At 35.4% G+C, this 15,771-nt stretch overlaps 1 protein-coding gene across 4 annotated transcripts; it reads left to right on the top strand.

Moving 5' to 3' along the window:
• The first annotated feature begins 4,719 nt into the window (after positions 1-4,719).
• LOC132161581 (dynein, cytoplasmic 1, intermediate chain 2a-like) lies at positions 4,720-15,204 on the top strand. 4 transcript variants are annotated; one of them, XM_059571730.1, is made up of 17 exons: positions 4,720-4,870; positions 6,259-6,367; positions 6,528-6,642; positions 7,715-7,805; positions 9,152-9,211; positions 10,382-10,497; positions 10,573-10,662; positions 10,741-10,903; positions 10,975-11,074; positions 11,168-11,293; positions 11,958-12,104; positions 12,202-12,315; positions 12,835-12,968; positions 13,057-13,201; positions 13,952-14,092; positions 14,166-14,291; positions 14,374-15,204. In XM_059571730.1, exons 2-17 carry the CDS (start codon positions 6,260-6,262, stop codon positions 14,485-14,487), a joined length of 1,890 nt encoding a protein of 629 aa, XP_059427713.1. In that variant the 5' UTR covers positions 4,720-4,870; position 6,259; the 3' UTR covers positions 14,488-15,204. The 4 variants fall into 4 exon arrangements, with proteins under 4 accessions (XP_059427713.1, XP_059427712.1, XP_059427715.1 ...); XM_059571729.1 differs by having other exon boundaries at positions 7,664-7,805; XM_059571732.1 differs by lacking the exon at positions 9,152-9,211.
• Positions 15,205-15,771: the final 567 nt, after the last annotated feature.

Raw genomic sequence — 15,771 nt, 5'->3', positions numbered from 1 at the left:
CAGTGGACAAAAGTCCCCTCCTCAGATGCCCATAAACCCCACCCACTACACAGACTGATGAAAGCAAAATGGAAAGTGTTTTGGAAAAACTTCATAAGGTCTCACAGGTTTCTTTATCAGTCCAACTTATGTTTATTAGGCACCAGCTAGTGGCCATTTTGAGGAAGAAAAAGCCCTGACATGTCTCATCTTACACTCCAGAGAGAGCAAACAGAGGATTAGCCTTATCATTAGTAAATTTTTTATAGCCTTAGTTTACATGTCAGGAACAAATTTGAACAAATTTGCTTAAAGGAACAGTTTACGCAAACTGAAAATTTGCTGATAATGTACTAAACCCTCAGGCCATCCAAGATGTAGATCAGTTTCTTCATCAGAGGACACTCTTAAAACAATAAGTGTGCTTCACGATGTCATAGAAGAACCTTTTTGTTTTCTAAAAGGTTCCACAGAGAACCTTTAGCTTCTGCTTTACAAATGGTTCTTTGTGGTGAAAGGTTCTTCAGATTACAAAAATGTAAGAAAGAGAAAACCAAAAATAGTTCTTCTGTGGCATCGCTGTGCAGAACCTTTTAAGCACCAGTATATTTAGCATTAAATCAGTTGCTCTTTTGCAGTAAATATCTTTTAGCTGAATGTCTTGTCACAGTATTGATGAATTTCAGACTGTTATTGATCTAAACTGAACCAACACTGATCTGACTTGAGCTGAATAATGACTCTTCTGAGCTGCTTCACAGCAGAATCTAAATTGTCTCCAAAGTTGAGTTGAGTATGTTCCTGTTCATGGTGAAGCTGCTTGTTTTTTTTCTGTATAAAGCACTAAATAAACATGGATTCACTTGACTTGAATGGGTGCCATCAGAATGAGAGCTAAAACAGTTGCTAAAAACGTCTCGCTGCTTTTGGCTAAAATAAAAGTCCATAATATTGCTTTCTCCAGTGAAAACTTAATCTGAATCAGGAGAGAAATATGCACAGATCAAGCACAGAGTGAAAACAGAAAAAAAACAGCAAATATGTGAGTGGATTCTGATGTGAGAGACAACAGGAGATGGAGTTTTCACTAGAGGAAGCTTTATTGATTATGGTATCGTATTTTGCCCAGAATTGAAGGTTTAAAGATAAAACGTCTTAATGATGGACTTGTTTCTTACACCACGCAGCTTATCACTTCACAAGATATTAACTGATGGACTGGAGTAGTGTGGCTTAGTTGTGGATAATTGTGATGTTTTTATCAGCTGTTTGGACTCTTATTTTGACGGCACCCATTCACTGCTGAGCAAGTGATGGAATGTTACATTTCTCCAAATCTGTTCCAATGATAAAACTAAATGTTCACATAATTTTTGGATACATTATCCCTGTAATAAAAATAATGATTAATTAATTAAATATTTTTTGGGGGTGTGTAGTTTGTGCATTTTTTTTTAAGATCTCTCTTAAGATATAGCCTTTTCTGCCTTTCAATATCAGACCGTAGTTAAACTAATGTGGTTGTGGTAACAGGTGACTTTTATGCCTGTTGCAGATATATTTCCTCAGATGCTGAGGGAGTGTGATTGATGTGGGGTGATAAAATATAGTGAAACATCTGTAGATATATAGAAACATGCATGTTCATGCACCTGCTAACCCATAACCTGATTTTTAGTCACAGACATGTTGCCATGGAAACTACAACAGCCTTTTACAGCCATTGTCATATGGCAAAAGACAAAGGAGATGTGGGTTACAGAGCTTTGCTCATCTCTTCCACACACACACACACACACACACACACACATACACACAGAGAGAGAGAGATTACTTCACCATGAAACAAGTCCCTGAATCACACACACAAGCACCAGCATGCACACACACACACACACACACACACACACACACACACACACACACCTATTCATGTTGTCATATTTCCCCTCATATATCAAATTCACAACACTTCATGAATGAAATCACCAAATGCATTGGCAAACAGGGTGGGGTGGGAAAAGAAAAAAACAGTTTTATTTTTCACTTACTTTGGTGTTATTTACACAAAAATGCCATTGGTTCATACATACAGTACTAAGACAGTGCATATTTTGAATGTACAGAAGGGAGAATGTGCATTTGTTTGTGATAGTTTTTTTTGTTAACCCTTAAAACTGAATTATGTTGGTATAAGTTAATGCATCAATAATGTTAAATAAAATTGTTGACTTTTTTTCAGTGCATTTCTATGTAGATGTATACAGCATGTATATATATGTTTTTTGTTGTTGGATATTCTTAGTAACTATGAATTTTTATTCCATATTGTCATATGGAAAAGAGATGCACATGAAAAAAAACTACTGAACTATTCCTTTTGCTCTTTCTATTACTGATGGCAGTATCCAGGTGAGTAAATATGTGAATCAATGCATTCATTTATATTTCTATACTGATTATGCACAAATGTTTGCACTTCATGGTAGCTGAAAATGCACTACATTCAGACTTAAACAAGAACAATAATACCTGACGAATCATGAACCAGTGGCATAAATAGAGCTCACATCTACCGCCTACACATGTTCATCTTTCCCTTTATAACAGGAAAGTGCCAGTCTGGAGTGACTGAACACAGATGTACAAAATCGTTTACTCACTGCTTAAACGTCATGTTAATACATCAGGTACATGTGAATCCATTCCTCTGACGGAGCAACATTTATTACATTACATTTACATTTAGTCATTTAGCAGACGCTTTTATCCAAAACGATTTACAAATGAGGACAATGGAAGCAATCAAAATCAACAAAAGAGCAACGATATGAAAGTGCTATGACAAGTCTCAGTTAGCTTAAACGCAGTACACACAGCAAGGTTTTTTATTATATAATAAATAAATACTAAACAGTTAGAATAGAAAAAGAATAGAGCAAGTATTAAAGGCCTTTTTTTGCTTTTGTTAATTGTATAATCAACAAAAAGAAAACAAATTGATAGAATAAAAAAATTAGAAAAGCTAGTGTTTTTTTTAAGAAAACAAGCACTTAGTAAATTAATATTATTAAATTAATCATTGTTCATATTATTCAATTCAAGTTTATTTGTATAGCGCTTTTTACAATACAAATCGTTACAAAGCAACTTTACAGAAAATTACGTTTCTACAATATTTAGTAGTAGCTTATAAGTGTGTCCATATGACAGGATTTTTTAGAAAAGTTAATACAAGACGTAGTCAGCCAGACGATGAACATTATTAACAACAATTATTATATGATGCAGTCACACTTGTAGCAATATTTGTTAGTTCTGTTTGTTGATTCAGGGTTAGCATCATCTGGGGTCCTCTGAGGATCAGCATCATCTCTTCTCAGGTGTTCTGGATCCAGACTGGAGCTACAGAGAAACAAATAGGGACATCATTAGCATAGCTGCTATTCCAACAAAGTAAAATTAATTTGCTTAACCCAAGCTTAAGAATAAGAATGCACATTTGATCAGATGCAACTGCAGTCACAATTTAAGAGATGCATTATTCGAATGCCTGGCGAAAGAGATGCGTTTTTAATCTAGGTTTAAATAGAGAACGTGTGTCTGAACCCCGAACATTAAATAATATGTTTTTTTATGGAAATATTGTTTTCAAAAGACAAGTTGCTGTCTAATATAACATATTTTGACTGTAATTAATATCTTTGTCTTATCCGAATTTAATATGAGAAAATTATTGGTCATCCAATCTTTTACATTTTTAACACACATTGTTAGCTTAGATAATTTAGAAGTTTCATCTGGTCTCGTTGAGATATATAGTTGAGTGTCATCAGCATAACCATGGAAACTAATCTCGTATTTTCTAATTATATTACCAAGAGGCAACATGAATATTGAAAATAGAAGGGGACCTAGGACGGATTCTTGTGGCACTCCATATTTTACTGGTGATAAATAAGATGACTCCCCATTTAAATAAACAAAATGGTAGCGATCGGACAGGTAGGATCTAAACCATCTTAGAGCCTGCCCTTGAATACCTGTATAGTTTTGTATTCTTTATGAGTATGTCATGATCTATGGTGTCGAACGCAGCACTAAGATCAAGTAAAACTAGCAATGAGATGCAGCCTTGATCTGACGCAAGAAGCAGGTCATTTGTAATTTTAACAAGTGCAGTTTCTGTGCTAAGGTGGGGCCTATATTCTTCATATAGGTCTCTTTTTTTTGCAGGAAAGAGCTCAATTGAGCAGATACAACTTTTTCTAAAATTTTAGACATAAATGAAAGATTTGAAATAGGCCTATAATTTGCCAGTTCACTAGGATCTAGTTTTGGTTTCTTAATAAGAGGCTTAATAACCGCCAGCTTAAATTAAAACTTATTACTGTTTTTATCCTTTATTTTTAGTAATTATTTACTTATTATTTTATATTCTTTTTAATTTCCAATTCTCCCTACTATCCCTGGCCTTTACTCTTAAAATAATTGTTTAATTGAGTTGATGATGCAAAAATCTTATTCAACATGTTTAATAATTGTGTACATTTTTGTTGGGTTTCCTTTCATTTTGTATCTAAAAGTTATTATTTAGGTTATTTTGTATCTAAATGTAACTTTTTATTAAGTCTCTGCATCAGAAAACGATGTAGGTTTTGTGTTGCGTTCAAAAGGCAGTGGAGTTCATCACTAATCAAGTGAAAGCGGTTACCATCTAGCGGTCACTTTATGAAATGCGTCATCCGCTGTGTTTGAGAAAAGCACTTGACGGCACCCGTAGCCGCATCCCAGACTCAGCGCTGCCGTCACAACAAGAGAAAGAGGATAATAAGTTGTTAGTCCGCTGACAGAAAAATAATCCTCCCGAGCTGCTAACATATTATTTCAAGTAAGAATACTATTTTTCTTTATTAATCAGTAGTGTTTCCGGTGTTTGACTGCAGTATTGTGTGTTTTTAATGGCGATGTTTCTTCATTGGTTCGCGAGAGGCCGTCTGACGTGTGCGCGCTTTAACTGTCATTTATATCATAACGTTGACAGTAAACCTGAAATTAATTTAAAATAAAAGCGCAAAATGTATTCCTCGTGCGCGGTGTTTTTTAAAACATCAATTTAAATAATTTGGAGGAAAATTAAACGGAAATTAACAGCTGATGCAACTAGACAGATTATGTATTTAACAGACCAACAGTGCTGAGCGCGCAGTTTAAACAATCTCATTAAAGTCATTAATGACCTCATGACTAATTATGACTAATTGACTAATTATGATTACAAACTGATGGTTTTCTGTTAGTTTGCGAGCTTTCACCGGCTGCGCAGCCATATTGACTGACCATCCGGGACTTTTACAGGAGTGTCCCGTGTGTGTGTGTGTGTGTGTGTGTGTGTAGTCTCTCTTCTCAGGCTACATGGTCAACGGGTTGTCTTTCAGTAAACATCAACAAAACATTGTTTTATAGTATGTTCTACGTTTATAATCATGAAGATTTGATTTTGATTTCTTAATATTTTTTTTTCAAGTGTACTGAAAACAAGGATGTGTGTCATTCAGAATTGAGCTAGAACCTCTTGCAATTCTAGATCAGTTCCTGTTTTTGAAGTAGCACAGATGTGCATTTTAAATAGATTCTAGTGTATTCTACATGTGAGAGAATAGCCTATATTAAAATTGATCAAAATTATGATAGGAAAGCTGAAAAGTCATCTGATAAATCGACTTCTGTAATTCCTCTGACATTAATTGTTTTATTGAATTTGTTTTTAAACCTTTATTAAACCTCTTTAAATAACAAACAGGCATTATCATTGTTCAAAACAGACTCAATAAATCCAAGCAGCATACATTGAAAGAGACTAATGACATGGGTGTGGTGTGGTGTGGTCCAGAATGATGTGTGTGATATTCTCTGAATGACCACTAGAGACTGCTCATGTAATATAAAAAAAACAGATGCAACATTAGGATGATCAGGGTTATAATTATATGTAACCACAAAGAACCATTATAAAAAGAACTAATAAAAATGACAAAAACACACATAAATACTATAATTAAATTGATAACAATATATAAAAATAAAAGCTAATTAAAAAAAACAATGTGTTGTTTTAAAGTGTTACCTGTTCATTTTTGTAATTGCATTATGTATCAATTAATACCCCAAGTCTTTAGGATTTACAGACGAACAATAAAGGCATCCGAAGGATTTTTATTAATTTATTTGCATATATAACTACTACGAGACCCAGATTTGATTTAAATCTGTCTGCAGAATGTCTGACAAAAGTGAGCTGAAAGCAGAGTTAGAGAGAAAGAAACAACGACTGGCTCAGATCAGAGAGGAGAAGAAGAGGAAAGAGGAAGAGCGCAAGAAGAAAGAGGTGAGCTGGGGCCTAAACTGCAGTGATTTGATGTCGTGTTTGTTATACTGAAACAACCTCTCTCTCTCTCTCTCTCTCTCCCCCTCTCCCTTTCTCTCTCTCTCTGTCTCTCTCTCTCTCTATCTCTCTCTCTCTCTCTCTCCCTCTCCTGCTGCTGTAGCTGGATGGACGGAGGGAGGGAGCATCTCCTCCGCAGGATGACTCTGATCTGGAGAGGAAGAGGAGGGAGGCAGAGGCTCTGCTGCAGAGCATGGGGATAGTGGACACCTCTATGGGTACGAAACACAGCAAAGCAGCTTGGGAGATCAGGCTTTGTCACTAATAAGAGTTAGCAACAAGCATGCTTTGTTCTTACTGACTGACTTTCTGAACTCAAAACCTCCTTTCCAATGAGAAATATTACTTTGGCATTACATTACAGGGAACTTGTTAATGCTGCTGCGTGAATGTTAAGTGTTCACATTTTATCCTTTTTTTGGAAACTCATCTAAATGCTCTCAGGGGACTGAAAATGTGAAAAGTGTCCTACTTCAGCATTTTTCTGTTGATCAGACAGATTAACATGTTAACACACTTGTTACATGTATACATGTTAAAAATGAACATTCTGACATCATTTACTCACCATCCACTTGTTTCATACCTGTATGAGTTTCTTTCTTTTTTTTTTTTTTTGCTGAGCTCTAAAGAAGATATTTTTAAGAATGTTGGTTAATAAACAGATGACTTCCATTGTACTTATTCCCATAATATGGAAGTCAGTGGCTACCGTCAAGTGTTTGGTTACCAACATTCAGTGAATGAGGATGGTATTTTTATTTTTGGGTCAACTTTCCCTTTAATCATGCATCACAAAAACCTTAATCTATTGTAATGAGATCATAAGGAGATAACTGGATACCTGTTATCATTTCTTAAAAACATATGTGATATGATCTGGTTTAGCTGGTTGGTTAGCACCTTCAAATAAAGCTAATTTGTTTAGTAGTGTTATCCATTCCTTCATTATTTCTTCTTTCTTCATGAAATAATTTGGTTAGGTTTGAAATGAGCACTGATGTTTTATTTTTTCATGCATGTGGATCCTGCATGAATATTAACCACTGTCCGTTTTGTCTTCTCTTCTCTTTTTTTGTATTTTTTGGCTCAATCCTTTGGTTTTGCTGCTTCATCGTGATTATTACACCACCCTGCTCTCGTTTGATGTTGCATACCTGCTTTTTATATATAATTTTTTTTCTTTGTCCTTTTTTTCAAACCCCACTTTGCTTTGCTTGCTCATGTGTGTGCATGTAGTGCAACCTCTGCGTGTGGTAACAGAGGATACATGTCTGTTTCACTATTTAGTCCCCCCTCCCATGTCCCCCTCGGCCAAATCAGTGGGCACACCCAGTGAAACGGGCAGCCAGGACTCAGGAGACGGCGGCACGGGGCCGAGGTGAGACGCACATGTGTGCACTGACACCAGAGACCTTAAGATCAGCCTAACTGTATATACAGTACCATTCAAAAAATTGGGGTCATTAAGATTTTTTTATTTTTACCAACTAAATGACTGATCAAAAGTGTTTTTTAAAGACATTCCATTCAAATAAACACAGTTCTTTTGAACTTCCTATTCATCAAAGAATCCTGAAAAGGCAGCATACCACCGAAATGTGACACTGCACACCTGTGTTCAACACTGATGATAACAATCAGAAATGTTTCTTGAGCAGCAGATCAGTATATTAGAATGATTTCTGAAGATCATGTGACACTGAAGACTGGAGGAATGATGCTGAAAATACAGATTTGATCACAGTATATATTCACATACAAAACAGGTCTTATAAATTGTAGCCATTTTTCACAATATTACAATTTCTACTGTATTTTTGATCCAATAAATGCAGGTTTGGTGATTAGAAGAGAGTTCTTTCAAAAACATTAGAAAATCTTAATGACTCCAAAACGTTTGAACAGTGATGTAGCTCATTTTGCTTGACATTTAATTAAAATATGGTTTATACTTTAAAATACCAGATTATAATGGCTGTTTTTGGATAATTAAGTGAATTAAATCATTTACAAATGAAAGATTCTGCATCCAATTTTTTCTTTGTTATTCATGACATAAATTATAAAAATGGCTTCACAATATAAAACATAGATCATTATTTGAACATGTTGGCAAGCAAGCATAAGCAACTACATTTTGCTCCACACTCTGTATTTCACATTCCTTCATGTTTCGCTGTAAAAATGTGTTCATCATTGTGCTTTAACGTCTTTTCATCTTTTATTACCATTCTTATAATTTGTCACATTTTCTGTCATTTTTATGAAATGTTTTGAGTTTTGTGTCTCTACAGGTTGGCACGGTTCTCACAATTTTAATATGACTAAAAAGAAAAAAATGTGAGACCACAATTAAACGGACGTTTTCAGTTTTAGTGAGTTTAAAAAATAAATCAAAATATCAAAGACACATACAGTACATTCAGAAAGTATTCATATACATTTTCCACATTTTGAATTACTAAAGAAATCTTTTAAGGTCTATTATAATGTTAAAACATGAGAATGTTCACAATTCATCTCAATGCTGTATCCCCTGCACACATTTGATCCATCACACATTATAAAAATATTAAACGCAGACATACAGATAAACTATTAAACTGCAAATGTGAGTTTCTCTGTTTCATATTGTGTAGTATGTGAAGCTCACCTGAAGCGTGTGTGTGTGTTAGTGGTAACTTCTCTCTTGTGTAACTGTCTGCATGCGTGTGTCTCTAACAGGACTCTTCATTGGGACTCTGACCCCTCTACTCTACTGCTCCATTCAGACTCTCAGCTCGGGTACTGCTGTCTCTCTCTCATTAACCATCACTCCTGCTGCGCTCCTCCTGCACTCTCTCCTTCATTTATCCTTCCCTCTTGCTGTCTTTGTTTTCTTGGAGAGTCATGATGAAGCAAACAGAGTGAATACGATGTGAATTATATTTCCCTCTAGCATTGCTAGCTAAATGCTCTCTAACTATATTAAAGAGAAGTTCTTCAGAATTGATTTCAAACAGGTAGATTGACCCATGATTTGTTTATGTACTGTACAATCTTATTTCCCGTTCGGAAAAATTCCGACATTGATCCTACTGTTGCTATATTGACCTTTTCTGACCAACTTGAAATGTTCTTTATGTAACCTATAGGCCTGCTTTCACAGACAGGGTTTAGGTTAAGATGGGATTAGGCCATAGTTCAGTTATAAGTCATTTAAAAAAAAAAAAAAAAAACACATTACTGATATGCATTTTGAGACAAAACAAAGGCACTGATATATTTTAAGATCAGTAATTACATTTTAGTCTTTAAATAGCCTTAAGCCTTGTCTGTGAAACTGGGGGATAGAATTAAACTGTACTTAGTTTAGGATTTACTTCATAAAACTCCCTAAACCTTTCGTTTTGACATCCTTGCACGGGTTCAAGCCTCTCATAAACCTGTTATTCACATAATGACTTTCTGGACATTATATCACTCCTCAGCAGATGAGATTTTATGAATTTCTGGTTTTCCTGCATCCTGTTTGTTTATTTATTTATTTTAAAAGTAATTACTTATTATATTTTTATTTAAACAAATTAATTTATATTAAATAATGATTTAATGTTAATGTACTTTTTATTTATTTATTTGTAATTTATGTATGTTTTATTAATTATTTTAAATTATTTAGTTATTGTTTAAACTATTTTTCATTTTTGTACTTTATTTATCGTTTATCATTTATTTTAACTAAGTAATTTATCTGTTGTTTTAATTATTTTCCCTTTTTTATTGTTTTATTTTATTTTTTCATCGTTTATCATTTAATTACTATTTTAATTTAATTTAATTAATTATTTGTCATTTCTCATTTATTTATTTATTTTTATATATTTATTTGTTTATTTTAGATTTAATTATTTATTTATTACAGTATCCCACAGTCTTTTTCAGTCTAAAAATATGCATCTGTATTTTCTGCAGACGTGGCCCGTTGAAACTAGGCATGTCAAAGGTCACGCAGGTGGACTTCCCGCCGAGAGAGCTGGTGTCGTACTCAAAAGAGACTCAGACGCCCACACAGACTCATCACAAAGATAGTAAATCACACACATTTCATTTCTTTAATGCATCAGTGTGCATATGAAACTAAACTCCTCCTCTGCTGTGTGTAGATGAGGAAGAGGAGGAGGAAGATTTGGCAGTGATGCAGCCTGCTCTGGAGAATCAAGATGAGAAAGACTCTCAGAAAGAGGAAGAGGAAGGTAGTGCTCGCAGACATAGTTAAACATGAAATACAGCTGAGCTTTTCCACTGCTGAAGGGAGCTGTTTCTGTGTGTAGCGCTCCCTCATGAGCTGACGGAGGAAGAGAAACAGCAGATTCTTCAGTCTGAGGAGTTCGTGACTTTCTTTGACCACAGCTCTCGGATCGTGGAGCGCGCTCTCTTCGAGCAGGTGGACGTGTTTTTCGACTACAGCGGACGGGCTCTTCAGGATAAAGAGGGGTGAGGGTGGTTACCTGTCAGCAGATGTGGTTTGTCTCTGGTGTGCGATGTGTCGTTTGTGTTTGTTTCAGAGAGTCTCAGGCTGGAGCCAAACTCTCCCTGAACAGACAGTTTGCGGACGAGCGCTGGTCCAAACACAGAGTGGTCACCTGTCTCGACTGGTCACCGCAGGTACATGATCACGCTGGAAGTATCTAACTCTGCTTGTAAGACTATTTCATTGAGGTTTGCCTCTGTTGTCCTGTGTTCTGTCCTTCCCATCAGTACCCGGAGCTGCTGGCGGCGTCATACAGCAGTAATGAAGACGCTCCACATGAGCCCGACGGTGTGGCTCTCGTCTGGAACATGAAATATAAGAAAACCACACCGGAATATGTCTTCCACTGCCAGGTGATGAGCTTAAATAATGGAAATGATATTTTTGTCTTGGTATTATTCTGATCACTTCCTCAAGTTCACAACTTATTTATGTTATGTTATCTTAATAGAAATAAGTTGAAACAATAATAATAATAAATACCTTAAAATGATAAAAATAATAAATAAAATGTGGCTAAAAAGTGGCTAAGTAAAATAAATGCATAAACAAACAAACTTATTAATTTAAGGTATTAAAAGAAAGACATAAGGACACAAGTGGGTTGAAGCATGGATAAATGACTCATTAGAATTAATTAAAATAAATGTATGAATAAACAAACAAATAAACTTATTAATTAAAGGTAGTAAAATAAATCAGTCAATCAATTAATTAAGATCACAAGCCGTTTGGAAAATGGTTGGATGACTAATTAAAATCAGTTCAAAAACGATGCATGAATAAACAAACAAACTAACAAACACATTAATTAAAGTTAATAAAATCTTTCAATTAATAAATCAATTAAATACAATAAGTGACAAATTAAAATTAATTAAAATAAATGCATGAAGTACATACCAAACTAAATGTTGTGTAGTCATTTAGTCTAAAATACAATCTTTTTATTTGATGTAATAATCTATCATTATGAAGAGGGTCTTATGGTATGTGTGTGTGTGTGTGTTTGTTCAGTCTGCAGTGCTGTCAGCAGCGTTTGCACAGTTTCATCCTAATCTGCTGGTTGGAGGCACGTACTCGGGGCAGATCGTCCTGTGGGACAACCGCAGTAACAAACGCACCCCTGTGCAGAGGACGCCTCTCTCCGCCTCGGCTCACACGGTACACACAGACACACACAGACTCATCAGCATCATCTGCATCATCCACACTGCTGTCAATCATCTGTGTGTGTGTGTGTGTGTGTGTGTGTCTGCAGCACCCGGTGTACTGTGTGAATGTGGTGGGGACGCAGAACGCTCACAATCTCATCAGCATCTCCACCGACGGCAAGATGTGCTCCTGGAGTCTGGACATGCTGTCCACGCCACAGGTACAAACACAACCACGTGAAGAACATTTCCCTTCCACACCCCTAGCACAGCTTTCTTGAGCAGCAAACCAGCATATCAGAATGATGTCTGAAGATCATGTGACACTGAAGACTGGAGTAATGATGCTGAAAATCAGCTTTACATCACAGGAATAAATTACATTTTAAAATATATTCAAATAGAAAACAGTTATTTTAAATTGTAATAATATTTCATAATATTACTGTTTTTACTGAATTTTTTTTATCAAATTAATGCATCCTTGGAGAGCAAAATAGACCTTTCAAAAACATTTAAAAAATCTTAAATACCCAAACTTTTCCTAGGCAATGCATGAAATCCATTCGGATAAAAGCATCTGCCAAATACATTAATATAAAAATGTCACACACAAAAAAAGTCACACAAAATTTGAAACGTAGCCATCGTTTCTCATTCATCCATTCAAAGTCGCGCATCTGAGTGTGTGTTTGTGTGTGCGCGTGTGTGTGTGTGTGTGTGTGTGTGTGTGTGTGTAGGACAGTCTGGAGCTGGTGTTCAAACAGTCCAAGTCAGTGGCCGTCACCTCCATGTCATTTCCTCTGGGTGACGTCAATAACTTTGTGGTGGGCAGCGAGGACGGGTCGGTCTACAGCGCCTGCAGACACGGCAGGTGAGTGTTCAGCTGTTTGTGTCCGCTTCACACCCACACAAGTGAGTTATACTGGTGCATTGTGTGTGTGTGTGTGTGTGTGTTGTAGTAAAGCGGGCATCAGTGAGATGTTTGAGGGTCATCATGGACCAATCACAGGCCTCGACTGCCACACAGCGGCAGGACCGGTCGACTTCTCTCACCTGTTTGTCACTTCCTCCTTCGACTGGACCGTCAAACTCTGGAGTAACAAGGTGCCAAACACACTACAAACATTATTTATGTAGTATTAAAGTATTAATATTAATACTAGTAAAATTTAACTTTTATTATTAATAACTTTTATTTTTATATTTTCTATTTAGTTGTTAGTTTATTTTGTTACAGTATGTGCTTTTGTCTTTTTAAATTTTTTTTATTCTGATTAGGTTTATTTTTATTTCAGTTTAAGTAATTTGAGTTCTTAGACCAATTTTATTTCAGATTTAAATGTAGATTTATGTTCAGATTTAAATATATATGAAAAAAAAAAAAAAATATATATATATATATATATATATATATATAAAAGTTAGTTTTATTAAACAACACTGGTCTCCGATGTAGTTAAAAATATATTTTTTAGCAATATTTTACATTATTGTTAAGTTATTGAATATTTATATTTTATTTTATATTTATAAGTTTTATTGTAAACGATAAGTTTAAAAATTTGAAATCTTTTTATTTTTTATAGTAAGTTTTAGTAAGTTTACTTGTTTTATTTGTTTCTAATTTTCATTTGGTACTATCTCTCCTGACAGAACAATAATCTTTATTTTTATTTCAGTTTTAATTTGAGCAATTTTGGAACCTTATATGCCTTAAACTTAAAACCTTAACTTTAACTATTTTTTTTTTTTTTTACTGTATGTAATATCTGCTTCATTTCCATGAATGAAAGCAATATTGAATATGTTTAGTCAACAGTATTAATGCTGGTCTGTCTGTGTCTCTCCTGACAGAACAATAAGCCTCTGTACTCCTTCGAGGATAATTCAGACTACGTGTATGACGTCATGTGGTCTCCCACACACCCCGCTCTGTTTGCCTGCGTGGACGGGGTCGGACATCTGGACCTGTGGAACCTCAACAACGAAACTGAGGTACTGAAATCTCCTAGAATCATAGTCTGAACAAATCCATGAATCCAGAATGACTGATAATCTGCTGCTTCAGGTTCCCACAGCGAGCGTGACGGTGGAGGGAAGCCCTGCGCTGAACCGTGTGCGCTGGACTCATTCGGGACGAGAGGTGGCTGTCGGCGACTCTGAGGGCCAGGTCCACATTTATGACGTCGGAGAGGTGAGGATGCAATTAAATACATTTAAAAGAACTTCTGCAGCCGCTGTCTGTCATTAAAACACATTTCTTCTTTTCTCTACAGCAAATCTCAGTGCCGCGGCAGGACGAGTGGACACGCTTCGTGCTCACGCTCACCGAGATCAACGAGAACCGCGAAGACGTGGAGGAACTGGCTGCTCAGCGATTGGCTGCATGATCACTATAGCAACCCCTGCTGACCAATGACGTTTCCCCTGCATTGCATATCCCCACCCTCTCTGAAGTTACTTTAGTAACAATCTTACACTCTTTTTTAATTCTGGAGACAAAAGGATTATTTCAGAAAGCAAGACTTTGCTATTAATAATTGAAGCACTTAGTGTCGCGAAACATTTTGGAGTTCTAATCATAGCGGGATTGGGTGGTGAAAGTAGAAAATATCAGGTGGGAGTTTGAATGTTTTTATCTATCTGTAGGATTAGAGGCTGATTTGGATGAAACGGGAACACTTCCAGTATGCAAACTATTGTACAGCAACTTTAGACACTGACGTAACTTACTACAGTAACAGAAGAAATATGCTTTTAAAGAGGTGGGATGTTTTTTTAATTCCCCCCAGATAAACGTTCACATTATTGGATTATTTATAACATTTTAACAATGCATTTTGTTTTTAGCTCATAGAGACTGAACATGCGTTTGTAATAACCAAATCAGCACACTTTTAATCATGTAACTCCGTTCTTATGAATGCCTTAAAGCTAATTTTATAACACACACACACACACACACACACACACATACACATATCCACAATCTTCCAGCACACAAAGCATTACCCTCTTGGTGCTTGTTTATTCCAGCACTTATGACTGAAAATTGATTTTTTTTTTTGCCTTTGCAAAACATTGGTAGAAATCTCTAGATCCCTGTTTTAACCACTTCAGCTGTTATTTTGCATAGGCATATGCAATATTGGACCCACCGGTGGGTCCCCAGAGTTGATGTGGTTAAAAATGTCCCATGATTTGTCATTTGAAAAGAACTTGGAGAAAAACCATGGTCCTTTAATTAGCATTTCAATTTAATTCAAGTTTATTTGTATAGCGTTTTTCATGTTGCAAATCATTGCAATGCAGCTTTACAGAAAATTAAAGTTTCTATGTTATATTTAGTAATAGCTTATTAGTGGCAACTCGCATTTCAAACTTAAAACTTCCCTTTGGCACATATTTAGACTAGTAGACAGTGTTATTTTGCCATTTATTTGACTAACACATTTTTCTTTTAATGGTTAACCGTTATGTGTTTTTACCATTTTAATCTGTCATTTTACATATTTTATTTGTAATTTGACAATAATGCGACTGCTTTTACAAATTTGTTAAAATATTTTAGTTTACTCATTATCTGTGGATTTTAGTAGTATTTATGTAATTTATGTATTTACTTGACATTATATAAGACCTGAAATAGCTTCCCTTTTACATTCATATAAATT

The sequence above is a fragment of the Carassius carassius genome, chromosome 17, assembly GCF_963082965.1.
Source record: "Carassius carassius chromosome 17, fCarCar2.1, whole genome shotgun sequence".
NCBI lineage: Eukaryota > Metazoa > Chordata > Actinopteri > Cypriniformes > Cyprinidae > Carassius > Carassius carassius.
The sequence above is the reverse complement of the archived record's forward strand: the minus strand, read 5'-3'. Positions and strand labels throughout refer to the sequence as shown.

What these genes read in the sequence shown, in the direction of transcription:
- LOC132161581 (XM_059571729.1), top strand. Translation starts at nt 6,260, where the DNA reads ATGTCTGACAAAAGTGAGCTGAAAGCAGAGTTAGAGAGAAAGAAACAA. An exon ending in AATATGTCTTCCACTGCCAG is followed by an intron (nt 11,294 to 11,957) that starts GTGATGAGCTTA and finishes GTGTTTGTTCAG; the next exon opens with TCTGCAGTGCTGTCAGCAGC. An exon ending in ACATTTATGACGTCGGAGAG is followed by an intron (nt 14,292 to 14,373) that starts GTGAGGATGCAA and finishes TTTTCTCTACAG; the next exon opens with CAAATCTCAGTGCCGCGGCA.